This window comes from Somniosus microcephalus, chromosome 3 (assembly GCF_052327205.1).
Source record: "Somniosus microcephalus isolate GS21.2 chromosome 3, FLI_Smic_1.0, whole genome shotgun sequence".
NCBI lineage: Eukaryota > Metazoa > Chordata > Chondrichthyes > Squaliformes > Somniosidae > Somniosus > Somniosus microcephalus.
The window spans coordinates 181,279,961-181,307,272 of record NC_140989.1 but is presented as its reverse complement, the minus strand read 5'-3'; the positions used below and the strand labels follow the sequence as shown (position 1 = coordinate 181,307,272).

The following is a 27,312-nucleotide window of genomic DNA, read 5'->3' as shown; positions in this document are numbered from 1 at the left end:
CTCAGACATGTTCAGATATGAGAACTGCTGGCGGTATACCCTGGGTGGGTAAGGCCTCCTTTGCCGACGCCTGTTGGCCCTTCTCCGTCTGGCCATGACTGGCACACTCTCACGGCGTCGCTGAGCCCTTTGAATGCAATGGAGAAGCCCAACGTTTCCACCCATTGCAGCCCCCATTATATGTTTCCAATCAATGCTATGACACTGAAGTTAAAGACAAGTGCAAAGCTCTGGCCTGAAGCCACAAGTACCTGTGAGAGTGTTGAGCCAAACCAGAAAGCTCTCTACCTTTGTCTCTCTCCAAATATCCGTCTCTCACAAAGAAGGAGTGGAGCAAAATGGCTGCCATTTATACTGCAGGAGGAGTCCCCTTTAATTAGCACCCCCCGCAGCAACTGGGAACCGTTCCCCTCTACCAGTCGCGGGGGGCGCCAGGCGCACAATAGGCCGGCGCCACTGAATTTCTGGTTCGGGGCGCACAAAGGGCGTTGCACCATGAAATTACATCAGGATCTGCGCGCGCGGGTGCGCGCGCACACAAAAGATTTAGCAGCGGCGCAAAACCTAACTAAATTTCGCGAGAGGCGCAGAGCACGCGGCGCCCGGGCGCTAGCCGCTTAGCGCCCCACTTCTCCTCCTCCTAAGGCACTAGCAGCTGGCGCAAACAATTGAATTTCTAGGCCAATATCTCCAAATTTACAGACGACACAAAGCTGGGTGGGAGGGTATGCTGTGAGGAGGATGTCGTGAAACTCCAGTACCATTTGGACAGATTGGGTGATTGGGCAGAAACATGGCAAATGCACTATAATGTGGATAAATGTGAGGTTATCCACGTTGGTGGCAAAAACAGGAAGGCAGATTATTATTTGAATGGCAATAGATTGGGAGAAGGGGAAGTGCAAAGAGACCTGGGTGTTCTTGTGCACCAGTCACTGAAGGTAAGCATGCAGGTGCAGCAGGCGATTAAGAAGGCAAATGGTATGTTGGCCTTCGTAGCAAGAGGGTTCGAGTACAGGAACAAGGATGTCTTGCTGCAATTGTACAGGGCCTTGGTGAGACCGCACCTTGAGTATTGTGTGCAGTTTTGGTCGCCTTATCTGAGGAAGGACGTTCTTGCCATGGAGGGAGTGCAGCGAAGATTCACCAGGCTGATACCTGGGATGGCAGGGATGACGTATGAGGAGAGATTGTGTCGATTGGGCTTATACTCACTGGAGTTTAGAAGATTGAGAGGGGATCTCATCGAAACCTATAAAATTCTGACAGGACTGGACAGACTAGATGCAGGAAGGATGTTTCCAATGGCCGGGGAGTCCAGAACCAGGGGTCACAGTCTAAGGATAAGGGGTAAGCCATTTAGGACTGAGATGTGGAGGAATTTCTTCACCCAGAGAGTGGTGAACCTGTGGAATTCTCTGCCACAGAGGGTGGTGGAGGCCAGTTCATTAAATATATTCAAGAAGGAGTTGGATATATTTCTTAAGGTTAAAGGGATCAAGGGATATGGGGAGAAGGCAGGGACAGGGTACTGAATTTGGATGATCAGCCATGATCTCATTGAATGGCGAAGCAGGCTCGAGGGGCCGAATGGCCTACTCCTGCTCCTATCTTCTATGTTTCTATAAGCTAAGGAGCAAGATTATGAGGAAGAGGAGGAGGAGGAGGAGAAAGTGGAAGTGATTATGCACATCTACCAGCCTTCTTCTGTAGCCTGGCCAATCAATGTCCTCATCTGACTCCTTTGCAGCAGAACTAGTGTGCAACCTCGCCCTCCCGCGAGCTGGCACCTGCGCTATCATTTCCCCCACCCTGGCTCCTGCGCATCTATATCCGGTGTCTCATTACATGCAGATCCCTCCTCTATCCTAGCCTCTAAAATAAGCGCAGTTTTAGTGTCTGAGCTGTTGGCTGCGACTGTAAGATCAAGTGATCGTGTCTCTTCATCTTCACTGTCTTCTTCCTCTTCCTCCACTGACTGGCAAGACTCCAGTTCTTGGATATTTAAAATGAAAAAGGGACAAGGTTGGGTTGTGGTGAGGGGAGAGGAGAAATTAAGTAGTGCGGGCTTACACCATCTGCAGCTTGTGAGTCAGAAGAGATTGTGGGATAAGAGAGAAGTGCAATGAAAGGAGGAGGATTAGGTATGCAGATACCCTCATCATCGATCGCTTCAGCCCCGCCAGTGGCCTCAGCTCGATGATGCCCCTTCCCATGATGGCCCGTGCTGTATCCTCCATGGGGGGTTAAAACATACAAGCGCGCTTGGCCTCCTCCAGTTCTTTGCTGCTGCCTGCGGTTATGTGCCACCTTCTCCTGTAAAAAAGAGGGAAGTGAGTCAGTGAGTGTTGAGCACTATGTTTGGGTGGTGTGGTGGTCAGGGTTGAATAGCTGCCAGTGTGTACGAGACTTGTGTGAGGGTGAGGTAAAGCATATGAATTGACGGGTTGAGTCCTGATTGATAGATTGTTGGTAGGTAGGTGATAGCGGGGTTGAGAATTGAGCAGTGGACAAGGCTAGTGGTGCAGTTGGAAGGATATGCCATTAAGATTAACTCACTTACTTTGACAACACATGTGGGATCGTTAAACTTCTTCCTACACTGCATCCAGGTTCTAGGAGCAACACTCCTGGCTTTGACCTCTGCCGTTACTTGCTCCCACTGCTTCTTTAGCATATGTCTGGAGGGCCTCCTTCACCCCCTGCCAATGCAGGACATCTCTCCTTCTTTCCACCTCTTCCACCAAGACCTCTAGTGCAATGTTTGAAAACCTTGGAGCTCACTCTCTCGCATATTCAGCCATTGCTCAAAGTATTTTTTTAAATTCGTTCCTGGGATGTGGGCGTCACTGACAAGGCCAACATTTATTGCCCATCCCCAACTGTCCTCGAGAAGGTGGTGGCGAGCCGCCTTCTTCAACCGCTGCAGTCCGCGTGGTGAAGGTACTCCCATAATGCTGTTAGGGAGCGAGTTCCAGAATTTTGACCCAGCGACTATGAAGGAACGGCGATATATTTCCAAGTCAGGATGGTGTGTGACTTGGAGGGGAACTTGCAGGTGATGGTGTTCCCATGCACCTGCTGCCCTTGTCCTTCTAGGTGGCAGAGCTCGTGGATTTGGGAGGTGACGTCGAAGAAGCCTTGTCGAGTTGCTGTAGTGCATCTTGTACATGCTGCAGCCACGGTACGCCGGTAGTGGAGGGAGCGAATGTTTAAGGTGGTGGATGGGGTGCCAATCAAGCAGGCTGCTTTATCCTGGATGGTGTCGAGCTTCTTGAGTGTTGTTGGAGCTGCACTCATCCAGGCAAGTGGAGAGTATTCCATCACACTACTTACTTGTGTCTTGTAGATGGTGGAAAGGCTTTGGGGAGTCAGGAGGCGAGACACCCGCCGCGGAACACCCAGACTCTGACCTGCTCTTGTAGCCACAGTATTTATGTTTTGTGGCCCCTCAGAATGTTATTGATGGGGATTCAGCGATGGTAAGGCCGTTGAATGTCATGGGGCAGTGGTTAGATGCTCTCTTGTTGGAGATAGTCATTGCCTGGCAATTGTGTGGTGTGAATGTTACTTGCCACTTATCAGCCCAAGCCTGAATGTCGTCCAGGTCTTGCTGCATGCGGGCATGGACTGCTTCACTATCTGAGGAGTTGCTAATGGAACACTCTGCAGTCAGCAGCAAACATCCCCACTTCTGACCTTATGATGGAGGGAAGGTTATTGATGAAGCAGCTGAAAATTGTTGGGCCTAGGACACTGCCCTGAGGAACTCCTACAGCGATTGGCCTCCAATAACCACAACCATTTTCCATTGTGCCATCATTGAGGATGGGGATGTTCATGGAGCCTCCTGCTCCTGTCAGTTAAGAACATAAGAACATAAGAAATAGGAGCAGGAGTAGGCCGATCGGCCCCTCGAGCCTGCTCCGCCATTCAATAAGATCATGGCTGATCTGATCCTAACCGCCAATCCACTATCACAGAACCATCTCCTGAATCTAACAGAATTAGACACACGAAATAGGAGCAGGATCAGGCTACACGGCCCCTGGGCCCACTCCGCTACCTACAGGGCCATGACCGATCCGAACCTAGACTCGTCCAAATTCCTGCCTGCTCCCCGTAACCCTTAATTCCCTTTACTTCTAGGAAACTGTCTATTTCTGTTTTAAATTTATGTAATGATGTAGCTTCTACAGCTTTTTGGGGCAGCATATTCCATGGACCTACCACTCTCTGAGTGAAGTTGTTCCTCCTCATCTCAGTTTTGAAAGAGCAGCCCCTTATCCTAAGACTATGCCCCCTAGTTCTAGTTTCACCCATCATCGGGAACATCTTCCCCGCATACACCCGATCCAACCCCTTCACAATCTTATATGTTTCAATAAGATCGCCTCTCATTCTTCTGAACTCCAATGAGTAGAGTCCCAATCTACTCAACCTCTCCTCATATGTCTATCCCCTCATCCCCGGGATTAACCGAGTGAACCTTCTTTGTACTGACTCGAGAGCAAGTATGTCCTTTCTTAAGTATGGACACCAAAACTGTACGCAGTATTCCAGGTGCGGTCTCACCAATACCTTGTACAACTGAAGCAATACCTCCCTATTTTTATATTCTATCCCCCTAGCAATGAAAGCCAACATTCCATTGGCCTTCTTAATCACTTGCTGCACCTGCATACTAACCTTTTGAGTTTCGTGCACCAGGACCCCCAGATCCCTTTGTACTTCAGTACTTTCCAGTTTCTTGCCATTAAGATAATAACTTGCTCTATGATTTTTCCTGCCAAAGTGCATAACCTCACACTTTCCAGTATTGTATTCCATCTGCCAAATCTCTGCCCACTTACTTAGCCTGTCGATGTCCCCTTGCAGGTTTTTTATGTCCTCCTCACTCACTACTTTCCCTCCCATCTTAGTATCATCTGCAAACTTTGATATGTTACACTCCGTCCCCTCCTCCAAATCGTTAATATAGATTGTAAAGAGTTGGGGACCCAGCACTGACCCCTGCGGAACACCACTAGTTACTGATTGCCAGTCTGAGAATGAACCATTTATCCCAACTCTCTGCCTTCTGTTAGATAGCCAATCCTCTATCCATGCCAGAATATTACCCCCAATCCCGTGATTTTTTATCTTAAGCAATAATCTTTTGTGTAGCACCTTGTCAAATGCCTTTTGGAAGTCTAAATACACTACGTCCACTGGTTCCCCTTTATCCACCCTATACATTACTTCCTCAAAGAACTCCAGCAAATTTGTCAAACATGACTTCCCCTTCATAAAACCATGCTGACTTTGTCCTATTAAATTATGATTATCCAAATGTCCTGTTCCTGTCTCCTTAATAATGGACTCCAAAATTTTACCTACCACAGATGTTAGGCTATAGTTTCCAGCCTTCTGTCTACTGCCCTTTTTAAATAAGGGCGTTACATTAGCAGTTTTCCAGTCTGCCGGGACCTTTGCCGAGTCCAGGGAGTTTTGGAAAATTATTACCAATGCATCCACAATCCCTACCGCCACTTCCCTCAAGACCCTAGGATGTAAGCCATCAGGTCCAGGCGATTTATCCGCCTTGAGTCCCATTATTTTACCGAGTACCACTTCCTTAGTGATTTTGATCGTGTTTAGCTCCTCCCCCCCTTTAGCCCCGTTTGTCCAGTGTTGGGATATTTAATGGTCCACCACCATTCACGATTGGATGTGGCAGGACTGCAGAGCTTTGTTCTGATCTGTTGGTTGTGGGATCGCTTAGCTCTGTCTATAGCATGCTGTTTCCATTGTTTAGCATGCATATAGTCCTGTGTTGCAGCTTTCCAGGTTGACCCCTCATTTTTAGGTACGCCTGGTGCTGCTCCTGGCATACTCTTCTGCACTCCTCATTGAACCAGGGTTGGTCCCCTGGCTTGATGGTAATGGTAGAGTGAGAGATATGCCGGGCCATGAGTTTACAGCTTGTGGTGGAATACAATTCTGCTGCTGCTGATGGCCCACAGCACCTCGTGGATGCCCAGTTTTGAGTTACCATTTGGCACGGTGGTAGTGCCTATCCCATTTGGCACGGTGGTAGTGCCACACACACGATGGAGGGTGTCCTCAGTGTGAAGACAGGACTTCGTCTCCACAAGGGCTGTGCGGTGGTCACTGTTATCATGGACAGATGCATCTGCGACAGGTAGATTGGTGAGGACGAGGTCAAGTAGGTTTTTCCCTCGTGTTGGTTCTCTCAGCACCTGCCACGGGCCCAGTCTGGCAGTTATGTCCTTCAGGACTCGGCCAGCGCGGTCAGTAGAGGTGCTACTGGACATTGAAGTCCCCCACCCAGAATATATTCTGCGCCCTTGCTACCCTCAGTGCTTCTTCCAAGTGGTGTTCAACATGGAGGAGTATGGATTCATCAGCTGAGGGAGGGCAGTAGGTGGTAATCATCAGGGGGTTTCCTTGCCCATGCTTGACCTGAAGCCATGAGACTTTAAGGGGTCCGAGTCAATGTTGAGGACTCCCAAGGCCACTCCCTTTGGACTGTATACCACTGTGCCGCCACCTCTGGTGGGTGTCCTGCCGGCGGGACAGGACATACCATGGGATGGTGATGGAGGAGTCTGGGACATTGGCTGAAAGGTATGATTCTGAGAGTATGGCTATGTCAGGCTGTTGCTTGACTAGTCTGTGAAAAGCACTCCCAATTTTGGCACAAGTCCCCAGATGTTTGCCCAGAAAACCCATCACTTCTTACAGCCACAGTGCACCTCCTCTTTAAGAGGTGCAAGCTGCCTTTAAATAGCGCTAGCCACTCGCGACATCGAGCCCCCTGCTGATGCGTGCAGCCAATGAACAGTGCAGGGAGCGCTGGCTGCACGCAGAAACCATGTAAAAGAGCAGGCAGCACCAATTTAACGTGCTACCTGCAACGCAATGAACGGGCATGAGTTAATCGCGTACCGCAATCCTCACACTTGTTTTCGGGGTTAGCCAATTTCTCCCCCCATATAATCTTACTTGCCCACTCAGTATCGATTAAATAAAGAGATCAGCCAGTGGACTCAATAGTGATAGTTTTATTAACCTACTTAAGCTTAAATGTTACTAATTACAAGCAATGCACTAAAACATAAATGTCACTACCAATTACACAGTACAACCTCAAATACTCATCTGTGCCTAGGATGCAAAGGTGATCAATCTTCCTCCCATCAATGGCACTGGCATCAGAAATAGCCGTGAGAGCTCTACCTCTCTGGGATAACTGGCTTTTCTTATATTGGGGTTTTTCCTGCATGTCTTGCACAATTACCCACCCCACATTTTGGCCATAAGAACATAAGAAATAGGAGCAGGAGGTGGTCATTTGGCCCCTCGAGCTTGCTCCGCCATTCAATAAGATCATGACTGATCTGATCTTGGCCTCAACTCCACTTTTCTGCCTGATCCCCATAACCCTCGACTCCGCTGTAGTTCAAAAATCTGTCTGTCTATCTCAGCCTTGAATATATTCAACAACTCAGCCTCCACAGCTCTCTGGGGTAGAGAATTCCAAAGACTCACGACCCTCAGAAGAAATTCCTCCTCATCTCAGTCTTAAATGGGCGACCCCTTATTTTGAAACTATGCCCCCTAGTTCTAGATTCCCCCACGAGGGGAACATCCTCTCAGCATCTACCCTGTCAAGCCCCCTCAGAATCCTATAAGTTTCAATAAGATCACCTCTCATTCTTCTAAACTGTAATGAGTATAGGCCCAAACTGCTCAACCATTCCTCATAAGACAACCCCTTCATCCCAGGAATCAACCTAGTGAACCTTCTCTGAACTGTCTCCAATGCAAGTATATCCCTCCTTAAATAAGGAGACCAAAACTGCACGCAGTACTCCAGGTGTGGTCTCACCAACACCCTGTACAGTTGTAGCAAGACTTCCCTACTTTTATACTCCACCCCCCTTGCAATAAAGGCCAACATTCCATTTGCCTTCCTAATTACTTGCTGTACCTGCATGTTAACTTTGTGTTTCATGTACAAGGACCCCCAGATCCCTCCGTACCACAGCATTTTGTAGTCTCTCTCCATTTAAATAATATTTTGCTTTTCTATTTTTCCTACCAAAGTGGATAACCCCACATTTTCCCACATTATACTCCATCTGTCAAATTTTTGCCCACTCACTTAACCTATCTTTATCCCTTTGCAGACTCTGTCCACCTCATAACTTGCTTTCCCACCTATCTTTGTATCGTCAGCAAATTTGGCTACAGTACACTCGGTCCCTTCATCCAAGTCATTAATATAGATTGTAAATAGTTGAGGCCCCAGCACTGATCCCTGTGGCACCCCACTTTACAGTTTGCCAACCTGAAAATGACCCATTTATCCCGACTTCTGTTTTCTGTTAGTTAGCCAATCCTCTATCGATGTTAATATATTACCCCCAACCCTGTGAGCTCTTATCTTGTGCAGTAACCTTTTATGTGGCACCTTATCGAATGCCTTCTGGAAATCCAGATACATCTACTGGTTCCCCTTTATCCACCCTGCTCATTACATCCTCTAAGAACTCTAGTAAATCTGTCAAACACGATTTCCCTTTCATAAAACCATGTTGACTCTGCTTGATTGTATTATGATTTTCTAAATGTCCTGCTACTACTTCCTTAATAATGGACTCCAGCATTTTCCCAATGACAGATGTTAGGCGAACTGGCTTATAGTTTCCTGCTTTCTGTCTCTCTCCTTTCTTGAATGGGGCGTTACATTTGCGGTTTTCCAATCCGCTGGGATCTTTCCAGAATTTAGGGAATTTAGAGATTACAACCAATGCATCACTATCACTGCAGCCACTTCTTTTAAGACCCTAGGATGCATAGTACTTTTTCTCCAGTGATGGTGTTAAGTTCTGCTCACCCTTTTGCATATTGATTTTCCACTATTATTGGGATGCTTTTAGTGTCTTCTACCGTGAAGACAGATACAAAATATTTGTTCAAAGTCTCCATATACAGTATTATCCTTTAGGGTGGAGATGTTTGTTCTAATTAGCTTATCTGGAATTCTGTGTACTGGAGCTGGAGGTATGAAAATGTCTCCACTGGGACAATGAATCCTTACACCACAAGGCTTGCTTGTGGCAAAATGAATTAATTTAGTTAAGTTGCAGAGAACCGAGCTTGAGCTGATAACACACCAGATATCCCTATCTTCTTGTGCAAGCTGCTGAATTGGCAGCTAAAAACTGCTGTACTGGTAGTGTTTAGTTGTAAACAAATCCAGCAGCTTTTGTTGACCAATTTGGCCTATTTACCCAAAGCATGCTGGTAAAGGTACTGGATTCCTATCTCCCAGACCTTAAGACTGGCCGAGGCCCTGAAGAGTAAATTAGTCACCATCTCAGCTCAGGATTTGTGAATGCAACTTTAAATAAAAGTAAAGCACCAATCCATTAAATATAGAAGGTATGCTTTTGCCAGATGTATTCAATAAAACAAAATCATAGAAACCTACCATTTCCCATGACATCATCAATGGCAAAAACTGTTTAAAAACTATCCCCACAAATGTAACTGCGTATTACTTAGAGCGCAGGCTTGTGTGTTTCTGGGGCACGACAAATCAGGGTTCAGATCACATTGATAAATTGCTCAAGCTCAGCTTTCACAGTTTACATCATCTTGACCCCTTGATATGTGACTGCCTTGCCATACTCTCCAGCTGGTTCATTATCACATGTATAACATCCTTGGTTCATGGCTTATGATGGTGGCCAAATGCGGATTTTTCCAGTTTACATGCAGGGATACTCTATCATCCCAGCCAAAAATGATAATTATGCAAGAACATACCCACATCCCAATGCAATGCAACATTTGTGTGTACACCAACCCAGGTCTAAAGTTTAGATGGAATATGAAAAGAATCTAATTCCTGACTAAGCAAAGCAACAGAACAAGGCAGCCACTTGTAATTCTGAAAAATAAGCCAGAACAGTATTTTACAAAATATATATATTTTAAATTATACATCTTCAGTGGAAGTGGGTGCATGGAGCCCACCTATACTGCTCCACAATAATTGCTTCTAATCAGCACTTGAGTGCTAAACCGGCAGGTGTCTGTTTTGGCAATTAGGACCAAAATTGTGTGCTAAAACCAGACTTTCAATCAGGTGTGTCTTATTAGCACTGCCCCCATTTAGTGCTGGTTTTCACCCTTTCACCAAAATAACCCCCAATGTTTTTGGCTATTTCACAAGATGTACATTATAAGGAGGGCAACTGCATTAGTTTATTAAAATCAGCTCTACTTAAATACATGTACAAATCAAGAATGATTTAAAAAAGGGCAGTAAATGCCTTGAATTTGCTGTAGTCTCTTTTGCTTATCCTCATCATTTACTAATTGGTACCCGTTTTGTCCATCATTCAGCAAGCCTTAAACCACTAAGATATCGTCACCAGCTACACTCAGCATACTTTGAGTTCCTTGTTATCTGATTGGAAAATAAATACGATACACTTGCAACGACTTCTCAAATGACAGAAGAAACAAAATTACGATCCATGAAATGAATCTATACTCTTTATTGTGTTAGATGCACATAATATTGCTGAGCTAAAAAGCCTTCAGAAAGCTGAAACACTCCATTATAAATGGTTTCGATGGGCTAGAAAGAAACTGTCACTTCAGGGTAAAATCAACTTATCCTATAGACAAAGTGGACCAGGAATTAGCATCAGCATTAACTTAAAAAAATGGACATGTCCCCATCTCAAGAACAACAAATATTTGTAGCAGATGTTTCTGCTTTAGATCCTGGGAGAAGACTATGTTGGTCAAAATATACACACACTTTGGAAGAGAATGATCATTTGGAAGGCTTGCTTGACAGGTTGTACCCTATGAATATTTTCACTAATGATAAAAAACACTTACCCCCAAAACACCAAACCGTTCACAGAAGTCCCATCCACAAAGGAAATCAATCTCGTAGTTATGATTGAGAATAACTATGGCATTCTCTTTACCATATTTAGTGTAACTCTTTTGATCAGTATAAAGGGTACATTCTGTACCTGACCACCAATCCAGCAACCACACCAATTCTGTAATTTAAAAAAACACAAGTTACACAATGAAGTTCTTGCCCATCTCAACCAAGTATAACAAGATAACAGGCGGCAGCTGTTGATGATTCTGCCATCCCCATTTGCAACATTTAATCTCTCCTGCCTTCCACCCTAGCACAGACCTTCTCTTTTATTCCTTAGCCCTCCCCCTTCCCCTGCCTCTGCACCTGCTTAAAACCTGTTACATCTCTAACTCTTTCCAGTTCTGACAAAGGGTCACAGACCTGAAACGTTAACTCTGTTTCTCTCTCCACGGATGTTGCCTGGCCTGCTGAGTGTTTCCAGCATTTTCTGTTGTTATAACAAGATAACTGTTGTGCATGTGCAGCGCTATTGGGTGATGGGAGGAAGTCAGTGTGGCCAAAGATTTTACTGGCCCATTTTATATTTCAGAAGGCCAACATGGGAGCTGCATGGGCAGTGGATTAGGCACTAAACTTTTACCTCTGGAGCTGGGGCTGAAATGGGGCCCAGAATGATGAGATGAAAATCTGTTTGATGGCTGTAATTGTCCTACATAAGTTTGAGAGTCACAATCCAATAGCACAAAACTGACCCTGATTTGACACTAATTGGAAATCTCACTCGGAGTCTACAAGGCGATTGATGTGGAAAACAGAACAGCGTCACAGGTGCTGTACTGAGTTTAGGCTGAGTCACACTTATGGAAAGAGCAGGAGTTAATGGCGATACCAAGGCCAGAATTTTACTGCTCAGTGCGGGTTTGGAGGCGGGTCCAGAGGCAGGTCACTGTCAAAATCACAAAGATTGACAGCGGGTCAGTATCCTGCTGTAAACCCGCCGCCTTGTCAGTTTCCCAAGTGTCGGGTCGGTCATCCCTGAACAGACCAGACACCAAGCGGCGGGTCAGCCAATTTAGATACTTAAAGGCTTGTTAAAAGGTAGTTAAGCACCATTTTCCCATGTACTTACCATTTTACCAGGTTTTTAACGAGGTTCCCGGAGAGCGGGTATCACGTCAGGTAGGTATGGCGTGTTCTAAATGATTCTCCATTGCTGTGAATAGGTGACAGCTGCAAATGTGGTATAAAACCTACCATTTCACAGCTGTTCACTTCCCAATCTTCAAAGCTGGAGCTTTCATGATTTGGAACCCACTTTTGAGCTTTATGCAGTTTGGAATAAACGCTCTATGCACGGTCACCGCCTTGGAGTAACCTCTCTCACCCTTGACATATCGCTTCTGTCATCTCAACTTCAGCTGCCATCTATTCCAGCAGCATCGGTGCCCTTCAAAAAATCTCACCTTGGTCCTCAGAATCCCACCACGATCAGCCCCAATACCAACATCACTAGGCACACCAGCAGCACCAACAACAACACCAACCTTCTCCACAATCACCTGATGCTGCACAGGACACGAGGCATCAGCACCCGACCATATTGCTGCCTGGGACACCAGCGATGGCCTCACCATGGCCAGATTTACTTCACTTGACACTGTATATCCCAGCTGCCACATGATGCGCCAGGTTGACACCACCCCACACCAGCACCATAAAGCATCCCTACAATGTCCAAGCCATTCCTTTCACACTCATCACCATTGTTTGGGGGGGGGGGGGGGTACCCTTATGTCTGACCATGCACTGCAACTCACTAAGCCACTTCCAAAGGTGCACACAAATCTGTCCAAGAACACAAAGTGTTGAAAATAAGGATTTCAAATGTTTGACAAGTAACCAGAAACTTCACATGAACATTGGCTAAACCACCCAAGTGCCTACCCTTGTGTGTTGTTAGTGGTATGCTTGCAGTAGGATGAGGGTGAGTTTGAGGGGTGGCTAGTGAGATGGGGGATGATAATATAGATAGAGAGGGATGGGTGGAGGTGCAAGGTAAGTTGGTGTGAGTAAGGATGTGCAGGAGTAGGGTAGATAAGGCAGAGTGATGGGGGTGTGATGAGTGGCATAGGAGGATGAGGTTGAGTGTGGCTTTGAAGTAACGTTTCGTGATCTACTGCGATCATTGAAAGGTTTGCGCCACTGTAGCCTGGTCCTCCTGACGACATCCCTGCTTGTGCCCTCCTGTGCATTGTGCAACCAGGCTGCACTGATCTCCTAGGAAGGTGTCTTCCACCTATTGGAAAGGAAGAGAACATACCTGCGTGCTGTAACTCCCTCCATAAGCATATGGAGAGAGTCATGGAAGAGCCTGGGTGCAGCCGTGCACCTTTGTGCAGTGCCTGTCAGTGTTTGCAGCACCTCAATGCTGTAGATCACTGACAGCATAACTGTCAAAATCAATTTGGACATGGCCCCTTTAAGGAAACCGGCTGATGACGCATCAAATGAAGTCATCAGACCCGCTTCCTTTTAATTGGCCAGGAACCTTACAGAGCGGGCTTAACAAGCCCAATCAACGGAAAATTCTTCTCACACAGCGGGATGGAACCGGGAGTGGGGTCACCATTCGGCACCTACCTCGGCCGCACTTAGCCTATTTCGGTATGCAAAATCGCGGCCCAAGTGTTCAAAATGGAAAAATCTTCTATTCCCTAGCACTAACATCCATCCTTCACCTTGGGTACAAAGTTCACAAAAAAAAAATGTAACTATTAAGAAATGTAATTATTTTATTCTATGTTTCTATCACTTTCATTGTGAATTGATGACATTCACTTAGGTCAAACAAAGATACTGAGAAAAGCCATAGGGCCAATAAGCCAGCATTTCACATACAATCTGTTCTACCACAAACTTCAGAACCCATTCTCAGGACATCAAATGAGTTGGTCAAGTTTCTATCTGCCCTAAATTTTAAAAAAGCACACCAGGACACACTTTAATTCAGAGCACATGCATCCTACATTAGTCATCCTACATTAGACATTTCTAGCAGATCAGGCGCCACCAGGTTCTCATTCTTATAACCTTCAGTAGATCTTTCTTAAAAAGGAATTATTTAACTTTCAGCTGGTTGCCTATTCCAAATGCCTGTTGTTGCTTTTTTGAGGCAGAATGGAAAAAGAGGGGCGGAGCAAAGAGGAAGCAATTCCTTCAGTAACACACAGCAAAATACTTGCAATGCTTAAAACTTTAACCCCGTTGGCTGGTCATCAATTAACCATGCAGAGAGAAGGGACCAACGATAACTTGTATTTATATATACCGTCTTAATGTAGGAAAACGTTCCAAGAGGCTTAATCTGACATCGAGTCAAAGAAGGAGATATTAGGACAGATGACTAAAAGCTTGGTCAGACGTAGGTTTTAAGGAGCGTCTTAAACGAGGAAAGAGGGTAGAGAGGCGGAGAGGTTCAGGGAGGGAATTCCAAAGCTTAGGGCCTAGGCAACAGAAGGCACGGCCACCAATGGCTGAGCGATTATAGTCAGGGATGCTCAAGGGGGCAGATTTAGAGGAGCGCAGATATCTCGAGGGGGTTGTGGGGTTGGAGGAGATTACAGAGATAGGAAGGGGCGAGGCCCATGGAGGGATTTGAAAACAAGGATGAGAATTTTAAAATCAAGGCGTTGCTTAACCGGGAACCAATGTAGGAACAGTTAAATTTTCTCGGCCATGACACTGAAATATTACCACCACAACATGACATTTGACAATTAATAGCAGCACACAAAAATACAACTGTATCCCCCTCCCTCTCATCACCGTATCAACAGTGCTGCTGGTTTTCTGCTACTTTTGTTCGACGGGGAATGGAAGCATGAAAATCTTCTCATGTAACAGGTGAAGTACCACCAGTGCAACTGATTTCTCTGCAGCACGACATTATCTCAAAACTGGTGTCACTAAGATCATGTCAGTGATGGGTTCATGGAAAACTTCAGATTTTTTGAAGGAATGGGACATAACACAAGAACCTCTACTCCAATGATACATTCTCTTTATGGAAAAGAGTGGCATGGTGGCATAGTGGTTAGCACTGTTGCCTCACAGCGCCAGGGACCCGGGTTCAAATCCGGCCTCGGGTGACTGTCTGTGTGGAGTTTGCACATTCTCCCCGTGTTTGCGTGGGTTTCCTCCAGGTGCTCCGGTTTCCTCCCACAGTCCAAAGATGTGCGGGTTAGGTTGATTGGCCATGATAAAAATTGACCCTTAGTGTTAGGGGGGATTAAATACGTGGGGTTACGGGGATAGGGCTTGGGTGGGATGGCTGTCGATGTAGGGACCGGGTGCTAGGGTTTGGATGATCAGCCATGATCTCGTTGAATGGCGGAGCAGACTCGAAGGGCCGAATGGCCTACTCCTGCTCCTATCTTCTATGTTTCTATGTTTCTAAAAGGGGGAGCAAAGAATAATCCCTTCATGGTGTGCAGTCAAGCCTTTCCAGCAAGTCAATACTGGTGGTGGAACCTTCACATTTAAAATTTGCCATGTTATATAGGACCCAGAAAAAAATGTCTCCACCAATTTCTTCTCCCCTCGAGGACACCGACTCCTCTTACAACATAGTTCCAGGAACACCAGTTACCCTGCAGTAACTCTGCAAGAGGCTATTCTTCATCCCCCGTGCTGTAATTTCCATCATTCTGTGTAAACTTTCGTTTATTGAGTCCAAGCCCAGGGAGTGGTTTAGAAAGGTTAGTGCTAAGCTGAGTTTAGGACAGCGCGTTCTGTGATAAGTGACCCCAACACCGAGCCCACTGCCCTTTGTGCAATCTCTCAGTTTGGTTCAGTTCGGTCCATGCCAGCCGGTTTTAATGTGATGGCCAAATACAGATCGACTCTGACTAAGGCTCCCAGTTCAGAATCATCACCTTCACACAGAACCTGAGTCCAAAGGCAGACAGAGAGAGATGGGGCCAGTTAAAAGTGGCATCGACTAGGGAGCCTGACCGTGCTTTGTGCAGTGCAGGGGGATCTGGTGGTAGTTACAAGGTAAATATTAGTGGGTTATAGGATTACTACTAGTTACAGTTAGCAATAGGTGTAATGCCCCAATATCCTATCAGTTACATATGACTATCAGCAAGTTATTGTATTACTGTTTAGTATGATTTGGGATGGTAGAATTAACCCAGAAATATCTTTTTGTTCCCTTGCCCATCTCCAATATTCTTTCATGCACCCACCCCCCCCCTTCTCCCCATACCTTCTTGAGGGCAGAGATTCATGCTGGCACACAGTCCCACCAGTAGCCCTCCATTATCGCACTCAAACTTCTACTGTTCAAGCATCAGACGACTATCCAAAGCTATCCTCACTTGGTATCCACATATATGCACTTTGCAGCAAGGTAGGTATGAATTTTGGCCAACTTTTTGCCCCCTTACACCCCACAACCTGATACTAGCCAACTCCACACAGACCAGGAAACAAACCCAAAGTCTTCCTGGCCTGCAATTTGCAGTCAGGTTCAGAGAGGTCAAAACTTTTCAAGCAATTCGCCAGTAGTGTGCCACAACTAGTGAATGGATTGCACAGGCTCAAACTAATGACTTATTTAGGCCTAGCAACGGCATGAAATTGAGGCCTACTACACTGTACTATACTAGTCTTCGAATAAACTTTAGTCATATGTCAAGGCATAAAACATTCTACTGGGATATAGTTAAAGAGTAGGAAGGAGAGTTCCTGTGCAAAAATCTGTATCCGATTAATCCAGCGAATGATGTAGCAGCAAAATTGTCTTTTGTCAAATATAATTCAATAGCCGGTTACATAGACAAGTTGTGAACTGGGGGCAATGGCCAGCTCAGACCACTGAATATAACCTCCACTTTTTCAAGAAAATTAGACTAACTAGAGAGCTGAAGGAATTATTGTGTTACTCAGATTTGTCCAAAGCAGAGCAAGACAGTGACGAGAGACCCCTTGTTCCGCTCGTGATATCCAAAGTTTAGCTTTAATGTGGGTCTTAAAACAATCTATCTGATGAAGACCAGACTGGATGGATCTAAAATGTCTGAAACACTAATTTTCCCCAGAATCTGACAACTCTCAGTTGACTTTGGGCTGGTCCAAAGCCACAGTCCCAATGCAATTAATAGAGCCACTGCCAAGAAAAATTAGGCTTCCCTACATTTGGACAGTCGAGGCAAGGCATTTTTAGAAATGTGACCACACACATTTTCTGGTTTTTTTTCAATGTTCTTTGATCAAAAAGAACTTCCCGTTAAGAGTTTCATTAGAACATAAGACGTAGGAGCAGGAGGAGGTCATTTGGCCCCTCGAGCCTGCTCCGCCATTCAATAAGACCATGGCTGATCTGATCTTGGCCTCAACTCCACTTCCCTGCCCGCTCCCCATAACCCTGGACTCCCTTATCGTTCAAAAATCTGTATCTCCACCTTAAATATATTCAATGACCCAGCCTCCACAGCTCTCTGGGGAAGAGAATTTCAAAGATTCACAACCCTCTGAGAAGAAATTCCTCCTCATTTCCGATTTAAAAGGGTTTCCTCTTATTCTCAAATTATGCCTTCTAGTTCTAGATTCCCTAAGGGGAAACATCCTCTCTGCATCTACCCTGTCAAGCCCCCTCAGAATCTTATGTGTCTCAATAAGATCCCCTCTCATTCTTCTAAACTCCAATGAGTATTGTCCAAACTGCTCAACCTTTCTTCATAAGACAACCCCTTCATCCCAGGAATTAACCTCGTGAACCTTCTCTGAACTGCCTCCAATGCAAGTATATCCTTCCTTAAATAAGGAGACCAAAACTGCACACAGTACTCCAGGTGTGGTCTCACCAACGCCCTGTACAGTTGTAGCAGGACTTCCCTGCTTTTATACTGCATCCCCCTTGCAATAAAGGCCAACATTCCATTTGCCTTCCCAACTACTTGCTGTACCTGCATGCTAACTTTTAGTGATTCATGTACAAGGACCCCCAGATCCCTCTGTACCTCAGCATTTTGTAATTTCTCCCCATTTAAATAATAATTTTTTTTTAATTTTTCCTACCAAAGTGGATAACCTTGCATTTTTCCACATTAGCTCCATCTGCCAGATTTTTGCCCTTTCAGTTGCATTCATTTTCAATGTCCTCTGATATCAAAATTAGGTGTCCTGTACTCAAGTAATGGACTGTCCGTTGAAGTCATAAAATCAGTTGGTGGCAATCTTATGGGTTTTGGCTATGTTTCTTCAGAACCACCAGTTCCATTCACAATGTCAGATATTTTTCCATAGCACTGCCTGGGTTAGAATTCACGTTACAAAGGTGGCAAATTTTATGACTGGATTGCATGCCTCTCCCCATCCTCCTTGCCAATCTTCTTTCCTCCTTTCCTGACAGCAATCAATCAATCTAGGAGCAGCAGTAACCTTGCTGGAACACAGTTCCACAATATGGGACTGGGACACACACAGCTCATGGTAAATCAGAGGAAATGCAGTATACAACAACAACCTACATTTATATAGCGCCTTTAATGTAGGAAAACAACCCAAGGCACTTCACAGGAGCGTAATCAAACAAAAGTTGACCCCGTGCCAGAGAAGGAGATATTAGGACGGGTGACTAAAAGCTGGGTCAAAGAGGTGGGTTTTAAGGAGGGTCTTAAAGACAGAAAGAAGAAAAAGTCTTGCATTTAGATAGCACCTTTCACAACGTCCCAAAGTGCTTTACAGCCAATGAAGTACCTTTGAAGTGTAGTCACTGGTGTAATGTCGGAAATGCGGGAGTCAATTTGTGGGCAGCAAGGTTTGAAATCGTGCCGTGGGATCCTTTACATCAACTACAGAGGGCAGACGGGGCTTCTACATGGAATGTGAAGCCACTGTGTCCACAGTATTGAGCTACATTACCAAATTAATCACATCTTGAAGCATCTTTGACATCATTGCAATATGGGGTCAGTTTCACTATAATGCAATCCAGAATTTTAAACACTTAAATATTTTAAAAAGTAGCTTACTAAGCGAGATCCTTGGTATGTGAAAAACTTAAATCACGTTTTTCCAAACACCAAGGATCCCATTTAGTATGTTACTGTTAAATAAAGAAAATTGTAGTTTAAACAATTATATTTCTTCACTTGTAAAATAAAAAGTTTCCTCAGCAACCTTGTATTATGTATAGGAAGGGCATTTTGTAAAATTCCACCCGCCCCCCAAAGTTATCACTCCTCCCACAGGCAGTAAGACCATTTGGTAAGAAGCAACACAGCTGAGCTTGATCCTATCATTTCATTTTATATATCAGACTTTTACACGCACACACCCATCTCAGTAGAAGCCATGAAAGAGAGATTATATGCAGGAACCCTAGTTCAAGGGCATGAGATCAGATATCTTTGTTGCCAGCTAACTCAACATAGTGCATTAAACTTGAGATCTAACTTTTTCTGGTCTGTGTAGCTCACTACCACAGTATGCAGTGTACTTGCCCACTGAAGATACTATTTACTTTAAAACAGTTAACTTTCTTTGCCCCCTGCTCCTTAACAGTTTCCCATTTAAAAAAAACAGATTGTGACATTTAGCAGTTTAGTGCAAGATATATCATGCTTTATGACTCTATGTAATTGTTTTATGACTCTATGTAATTGTTTTATGACTCTATGTAATTGTGGTTTTAAATATCCTTTTTATTAAGCTACTGCATTGGTTTCACATTTCAGTGTGTAAAGGAACAATTGGAAAATGAAGCAACAGTTTGGCTGCATTATGTCTCTCCCTGTACCACTTGCTGTAGTTTGAGTGTGATAGCTTTTAAAAAAAATAATGACCAAAACAAAAACTTGTATCTCTCAAGGTTCTGATATTGCAATAAAGTAATTTGTTGCAGACAACTGGATAGGAAGATGGTCCATTATAAAGAAAATATATAGCAATGAAGTACTTTTTTTTTGAAGTGAAAGATGGCAGTTAATTTGTGCACAGCAAGTCGCAGATAATCACATTCCTTGCCCATGACACCATTACCAGCTACCAAGAGATGGACAGCAGCCTTTTACCAATGTGTGACACTCTGATTCCCATTGGAGGGAGCCAGAAACCTGACATCCAGCGTGCGAGGACATTGGAGGCACAAAATCTGTCGTCTTAAAGCACAACGGAGGCTAAATTGGGCAGTGAAGTGCCCGTTTTTTTTTTTAGGTGCTACACGGCCAAATAAGACTTGAAAATGGGGTCCAAGATGCATGCGCACACTTCTGACAAGAAGTGTGCAGGCGCCATCTTTGTAAAGGGGTTTGTGCGATCACGTTTTAACGATCGCCAGCAGCATGTAGAATAGCGAGATGATGACACGAATCAGTGTGCAACGCTGATTTGAAGCCACCATTGCCATTTTCCAACTCCAGCCAACGGCCTGTCTTAACTTCGCACAGCTAAACACGGTTAAACGGAATGAAGGATTCCCCACCAGCGCTATTTAAAGGGGTCATCAACTACTTACAGGTTAGTTGCTGGATTATTTCTTCTGGCTGCTGGTGCAATTTTACACATTTTTGGAGGTTTCCTATACTTGGCTAAAGTTTAAATAGACTACAGGGAGTGGTCCGGCTGGTGTTTCACAGTACTTTTTTTGTCATACTAAACATTGTGGTGAAAGAAGTTGCTTCCAGGCATGGGTGTCCTGGTAGGGTTTCCTCTGGGAATTGAAAACGACGGAGAATGAAGAGAGGCTACGCAGATCAGGACAAGCTGCTAGAAGAGGGAGGAGGAGGGGAGAAGGTCCTCAGCAGGAGGCTATATCCGCCAAGGGTTTTTAGGGAGCAATTCTCTTACCTCAACTTCAGTGAGGACCAATGCGTGAGATGTCTTCGCTTCACTAAGGGGTTGTGACTGAAATCTGCCAACTGCTGCTGCCAAAACTGCAACCTCAAACTATGGCAAGGACAGCATTGCCTGTGGCTGTCAAGGTGGCCATGGCTCTTAGCTTTTATGCATCTGGTTCCTTCCAGGCTGCTGCTGGCGATATAAGCAACATCTTGTAGTTTTCAGTACACTGCTGCAAAAGGTAGGTAACTAAGACACTATACACAGAGAGACTGCTTCATCAGAGACAAGCAGGCAGAGCGAGCACGGGGATTTTTCATAGATTGCAGACCTCCCCCATGGTGCAGGGTGCCATTGACTGCATGCACATTGCTTTGCATGCTCCTCATCGTAATCGGCCATTTTCATCAACCGAAAGGGATTCCACTCCCTCAATGTGCAGTTGTTGTGCAACCAGAGGCAGCGGATCATACAGGTGAATGCCCGTTATCTTGGCAGCAATCATGATTCTTTCCTCCTGCGGCAGTCCTCTGTGCCACCTGTATTTGAATCACCACGGCAAGTCAAAAGCTGGCTACTGGACGACAAGGGGTATCTCCTAATGTCATGGCTCATGACTCAGATCTGGAACCCACGCACACATGCACAGCAGACCTACAATGAGAGCCATGCTGCCACAAGGAACATTATCAAGGCACACCATCGGCGTCCTCAAGCAACGCTTCTGCTGCCTGGAAGGTTCTGGAGGAGCCCTGCAATACTGAGCAAGTATCAAGATTTGTGGTGGTATGCTGCATGCTGCAAAATCTGGCCATTATGAGGGAACAGCCCTCGCCACCACCTGCCAGGCGAGAAGCTGAGGAGCAGGAGCACGAGGAAGAGGAGGAGAAGGAGGAGAAGGAGGAGGAGGAGGTGGAAAGGACACCCATTCACCAGCAGTCCCACACTCCTTACCTTTCCTCTATCACTGACCGTCACATCTTCCACTTTCTGACAACACACAAATAAAAACTACCAGGAAATGCAAATTCAAATCTAATTTTATAAATTCAATCATTAACTAACACATACAATATTAATCTAATCACCCTTGTCCATTCCCTTTTTGCCTGTCTTCCATGTGCCTTTGCCTATCCTAGTGGTCCTACGAGACGCTTCCCCAGTAGCGACAGCATGGTTGGTGGAAGGCTGCTGACGGTCAATCAAGGAGACTGCAGATGGCCTTCAAGGACGACTGTGAGCAGCTCTGGGCCTGGCTTCAGACTGCACTCTCTCAGCCTGGGCTGCAACAGACTGGGCTGGCTTGCTGACAAGCAACAAGAACACTGGCGGAGTGGGAGTACGAATGCGGTCATCCTGAGAAAGGACAGCGAATTCTTGTTCCGTGGAGCCACTGCCGCTCTCCTGGGGCACGCCTCAGCAATCCTTCAGATCTGTTGGGGAACAGATTGATGGACTGCTGTTGATGCCCTGGAAGCCCTTTTGAACAGTGGTATCCAGAGCCACGATGGCAGCAGTCTGAGATTCCATTACAGCACTCAGACCTTTGATGGAAGCCATTTGTGCTGCAATGGAAGCTGTGACATTGACCATCAGCTGCTGCATCATGGTGGGTTCCACAGGTGTGCTGATGAAGGTGACCACCCGCTCCATGTTGGAAAGGATGGGCTCCAAGCTATGCAGAAAGCCCTGTGCCAAGTTGGAGCTGGACTCCTCCATGCTCCTTGACATTGAGCACAGGCTTTCTGGCAGGCGTTCCAGTGCACCAAGCATTTGGTTGTGTACATTCATCAGCCTTCTTCTGTAGTCTGGGACATCAAAGTCCTCATCTAACTCCTCTGCAGCATTAAAAATGAAGTGTTTTGGCTTAGTGGCAGTCCCTTTTACACAGTCACAGTACATAAGGGGGGAGAAATTGGGCCATGTAGCACCCGTTGTTTTTAGGCGCTAATCGGCCTCCTAAAGTCAAAAATCGGCTCCAAGATGCGCGCGCATAGTTCTGATGGAAAGTGCACTGGATGCCGCTTTGGTACAGTAATTTGAGCGTGCACACCTAACGACTACCGGCAGCATGCAGAGCAGGTAGATTATGATGTCAATCATTGTGCAGCACTGATCTGGCGCCAGCGCTGCCATTTCCAAATGCCACACTCCTGGCAGTTCAGAGAAGGTTCACTCGGTTGATTCCGGAGATGAGGGGGTTGACTTATGAGGAAAGGTTGAGTAGGTTGGGCCTCTACTCATTGGAATTCAGAAGAATGAGAGGCGATCTTATCGAAACATAAGATTGTGAGGGGGCTTGATCGGGTGGATGCGGGGAGGATGTTTCCACTGATGGGTGAGACTAGAACTAGGGGGCATAATCTTAGAATAAGGGGCTGCCGTTTCAAAACTGAGATGAGGAGAAACTTCTTCACTCAGAGGGTAGTAAATCTATGGAATTTGCTACCTCAGAGAGCTGTGGAAGCTGCGACATTAAATAAATTTAAAACGGAGATAGACAGTTTCCTAGCTGATAAGGGAATTAAGGGTTACGGGGAGCGGGCAGGGAAGTGGACGTGAGTCTAGGTTCGGATCAGCCATGATCCTATTGAATGGCGGAGCAGGCCCAAGGGGCCGTATGGCCTACTCCTGCTCCTACTTCTTATTATGTTCCTGCCAATGCCCTCTCTTAACCTCCCAAAGCTGAACACATGTTCAATGGCATGAAGGACCCCCGCCCCATCAGCGCTACTTAAAGGGACCAGGAACTACTTATGGGTTAATTGCTGGATTTTTTTTTAAGCTTTCCTATACTTGTCTAATAGTTTCTGTAGTCTCAATGGAGTGGTCTGGCTGGTGCTGAAGTACTTTTTTGGTGGTTTAAAGGCTGGTGCTGAAGCCAGTTGCTTCCAAACATGAGTGGCCTGGTAGGCCTTCCTCTTGGAATTGATCATGACTGGGAGAATGAAGAGAAGCCACGCAGACCAGGACAAGCTGCTAGAAGAGCGGAAGAGAAGGGCTCTCAGCAGGAGGCCATATCCGCCCAGGGTCTTTCGGGAGCAATTCTCTTACCTGAACTTCAGCGAGGACCAATGCATGAGATAATTTCGCTTCACTAAAGGGGTTGTGACTGAAATCTGCCAACTGCTGCAGCCACAACTGCAACCTCAAAGCAGGGCAAGGGCTGCATTGCCTGTGGCTAACAAAGTGACTGTGGCTCTTAACTTTTATGCGCCTGGCTCCTTCCAGGCTGCTGCTGGAGATATAAGCAACATCTCGTAGTTTGCAGTACATGGCTGCATAAGGGAATGGAGGTCACCGAGGCTCTCTATGCAAAGAGAGACAGCTTCATCTCATTCCCTCTTGCCAGAGACAAGCAGACACAGAGTGAGCACGAGGGTTTGCTCGGATTGCAGGCTTCCCCATGGTGATGGGTGGCGTTGACTGCGTGCGCCTCATATGAACTCGGCCATTTTCCTGAACTGAAAGGGATTCCACTCCCTCAATGTGGATTTGGTATGCGGCCATGCAGGTGAATGCCCGTTACCCTGGCAGTAGCCATGATTCCTTCATTCTGCAGCAGTCCTCTGTGCCAGTTGTATTTGACCTACACGGCAAGTCAAAGGCTGGTAGCTGGGCAACAAGGGGCATCCACTCATAACATGGCTCATGACTCCAGACCGGAATCCACGCACATGTGCACAGCAGGCATACAATGAGTGCCATGGTGCCACAGGAACATTATAGAGCATACCACCGACGTCCTCAAACAATGTTTCCGCTGCCTGGACTGATCTGGAGGAACCCTGCAGTACTCAGCTGAGCGGACATCAAGATTTGTGGTAGTATGCTGCACAATCTAGCCATCATGAGGGAATAGCCATTGCCACCAACCATCAGGCGAGAAGCTGTGGAACGGGGTGGGGGGGGGGGTGATGGAACATGGCTGATTGGCTCTACGTGATCAAATAATTCATGAATGATACCAGTAACCTCAACCAGAACTCCCCATTCACCAACAGTCCCACAATCCTTACCTTTTGTCTAGCACTGATCATCACATTGTCTGCTTTCCGACAACACAAAAATAAAAGCCATGAGAAATTGCATATTCCAATCTAAATTTCTAATTTAAAGCATGACATAATGCATAAAAAATAAACTAATCACCCTTGCGCATTCCTTTGATGCCTCTGCCTCTCCTAATGCTCCTACAAGGTGCTTCCCCAGTGGATGCAGCAAGACTGGTGGAAGGCTGTTGACCTTCAATTGAGGAGACTGCAGATGACCTTGGCAGGCAACCTCGACCAGCTCTGGGCCTAGACGGCCCAGCTTCAGACTGCACCATCTTGGCCTGGGCTGCGGCAATCTGGGCTGGCTGGCTGACAGGCAACAGCAAGGGCACGGGCAGAGTGGCAGGGGTGAGAACACGAATGCGCTCATCCCGAGAGAGGATAGCAGGTTCGTATTCCATGGAGCCACTGCCACTCACCTGGAGCAGAGCCTCAGCAATCCTAGTAGTCTGCAGGAGAACAGATTGCTGGAGTGCTGTGACACCCTGGAAGCTCCTTTGATCACTGGTATCCAGAGCCATACTGGCAGCAGTCTGAGCTTGCAAGACAGCATTGAGCTTCCACTGCAGCACTCAGATGTTGGGTGGATGCTGCTTGTGCTGCAATAGAAGCGGAGACATCAGCCATCAGACGCTGCATTGTGGTTGGCTCCGCAGGTGTGCTGATGGAGGTAGTCATCCATTCCACGTTGCAAAGGATGGGCTCCATGCTCTGTGCCAAGTTGGTGCCGGACTCCTCCATGCTCCTCGACAGTGAACGTAGGCTTTCTGGCAGGCTTTCCAGTTCACCAATCATTTGGGTGTACAGCCATCAGCCACCTTCTGTAGCCTAGCACAAAATCATCCACAAAAATGTCACGCAATCTGCGTTTGGTCTCCCCAATGTAGAGGAGATCACATCGTGAGCAGTGAATACAGTATACTAAATTGCAAGTAGTACAAGTGAATCGCTGTTTCACCTGGAAGGAGTGTTTGGGGCCCTGGACAGTGGGAAGGGAGGAGGTAAAAGGGCAGGTGCTGCATCTCCTGAGCTTGCACGGGAAAGTGCCGGGCGAAGGGGGTGATACAGGAGTGGACCAGGATGTCGCAGAGGGAGTGGTCCCTTCGGAATGCTGAAAGGGGAGGTGAGGGGAAGATGTGTTTGGTGGCGGGATCACCATGAAGGTGGCGGAAAATGATCCGTTGAATGTGAAGGCTGGTGGGGTGAAAGGCGAGGACAAGGGGAACCCTATCGTGGTTCTGGGAGGGAGGTGAAGGGGTGAGAGGAGAAGTGCGGGAAATAGAACGGACACGGTCTAGGGCCGTGTCAACCACAGCAGAGGGGAATCCTCAGTTGAGGAAAAAGGAAGACATGTTGGAAGCACTAGTATGGAAGGTGGTATCATCAAAGCAGATGCAGCGGAGACGGAGAAACTGGGAGAATGGAAGAGAGTCTTTACAGGAAGTAGGGTGGGAGGAAGTGTAGTCCAGGTAGCTGTGGGAGTCAGTGGGCTTATAGTGAATGTTTGTCAATAGCCTATCCCCAGAGAAGTAGAGGAAGGGAAGAGAAGAGTCCGATATGGACCACATGAAGGTGCGGGAAGGGTGGAAATTGGAAGCAAAGTGAATGAAATTTTCTAGTTCAGGGTGAGAGCAGTAAACGGCTCCGATACAGTCATTAATGTACTGTAAAAAGATGTGAGGGAGGGGACCGGAGTAGGACTGGAACAAAGAATGTTCCACACGTCCCACGAAAAGGCAGGCATAGCTAGGATCCATGCGGGTTCCCATAGCAACACCTTTAATTTGGAGGAAGAGAGTGGAATCAAAGGAGAAGTTGTTCAATGTGAGAACAAGTTCAGCCAGGCGAAGGAGGATGGTGGTGGAAGGGGACTGGTTGGGCCTCTGTTCAAGGAAGAATTGGAGCACCCTCAGGCCATCCTGGTGAGGATGGAGGTGTAGAGGGATTGGACGTCCATAGTGAAAAGACGACGGTTGGGGCCAAGTAACTGGAAACTGTTAAAGTGCCGTAGGGCGTCGGAAGAGTCGCAGATGTAGGTGGGAAGAGACTGGACAAAGGGAGAAAAAAGAGAGAGATAGGAAGCGATAAGTTCTGTGGGGCAACAACAGGCTGAAACGATGGGTCTACCAGGGTAGTTCTGTTTGTGGATCTTGGGAAGGAGGTAGAAGTGGACTGTGCGGGGTTGGGGAACTATGAGGTAGGCGGCTGTGGAGGGAAGATCTCCAGAGGAGATGAAGTCAGTCACAGTCATGGAAAAGGTGGCTTGATGTTCAGTAGTGGGGTCATGGTCCAGGGGGAGGTAGGAGGAGGTGTCGGAGAGTTGCCGTTCAGCCTCTGCTAGGTAGGGGTTGGTTCGCCAAACAACAACAGCACCACCCTTGTCAGCAGGTTTAATGACAATGTTGGGGCTGGTTTTAAAGAATGTCTTAAAAGGAGGGAGAGATAGAGAGGAAGAGAGGTTTAGGGAGGGAATTCCAGGGCTTA

General features: G+C 46.4%; 1 protein-coding gene across 3 annotated transcripts in view; it reads right to left on the bottom strand.

Annotated features, from left to right (window-relative positions):
* The window catches only part of LOC147121610 (1-acyl-sn-glycerol-3-phosphate acyltransferase delta-like), a 342,875-nt gene that overhangs the window by 114,064 nt on the left and 201,499 nt on the right, over positions 1 to 27,312 (bottom strand). For all 3 annotated transcript variants that reach the window (XM_085981991.1, XM_085981990.1, XM_085981989.1), the window contains exon 3: positions 10,930 to 11,099. In XM_085981991.1, the coding sequence (XP_085838117.1) occupies positions 10,930 to 11,099 (170 nt within the window). The remainder of the gene's footprint in view (positions 1 to 10,929; positions 11,100 to 27,312) is intronic.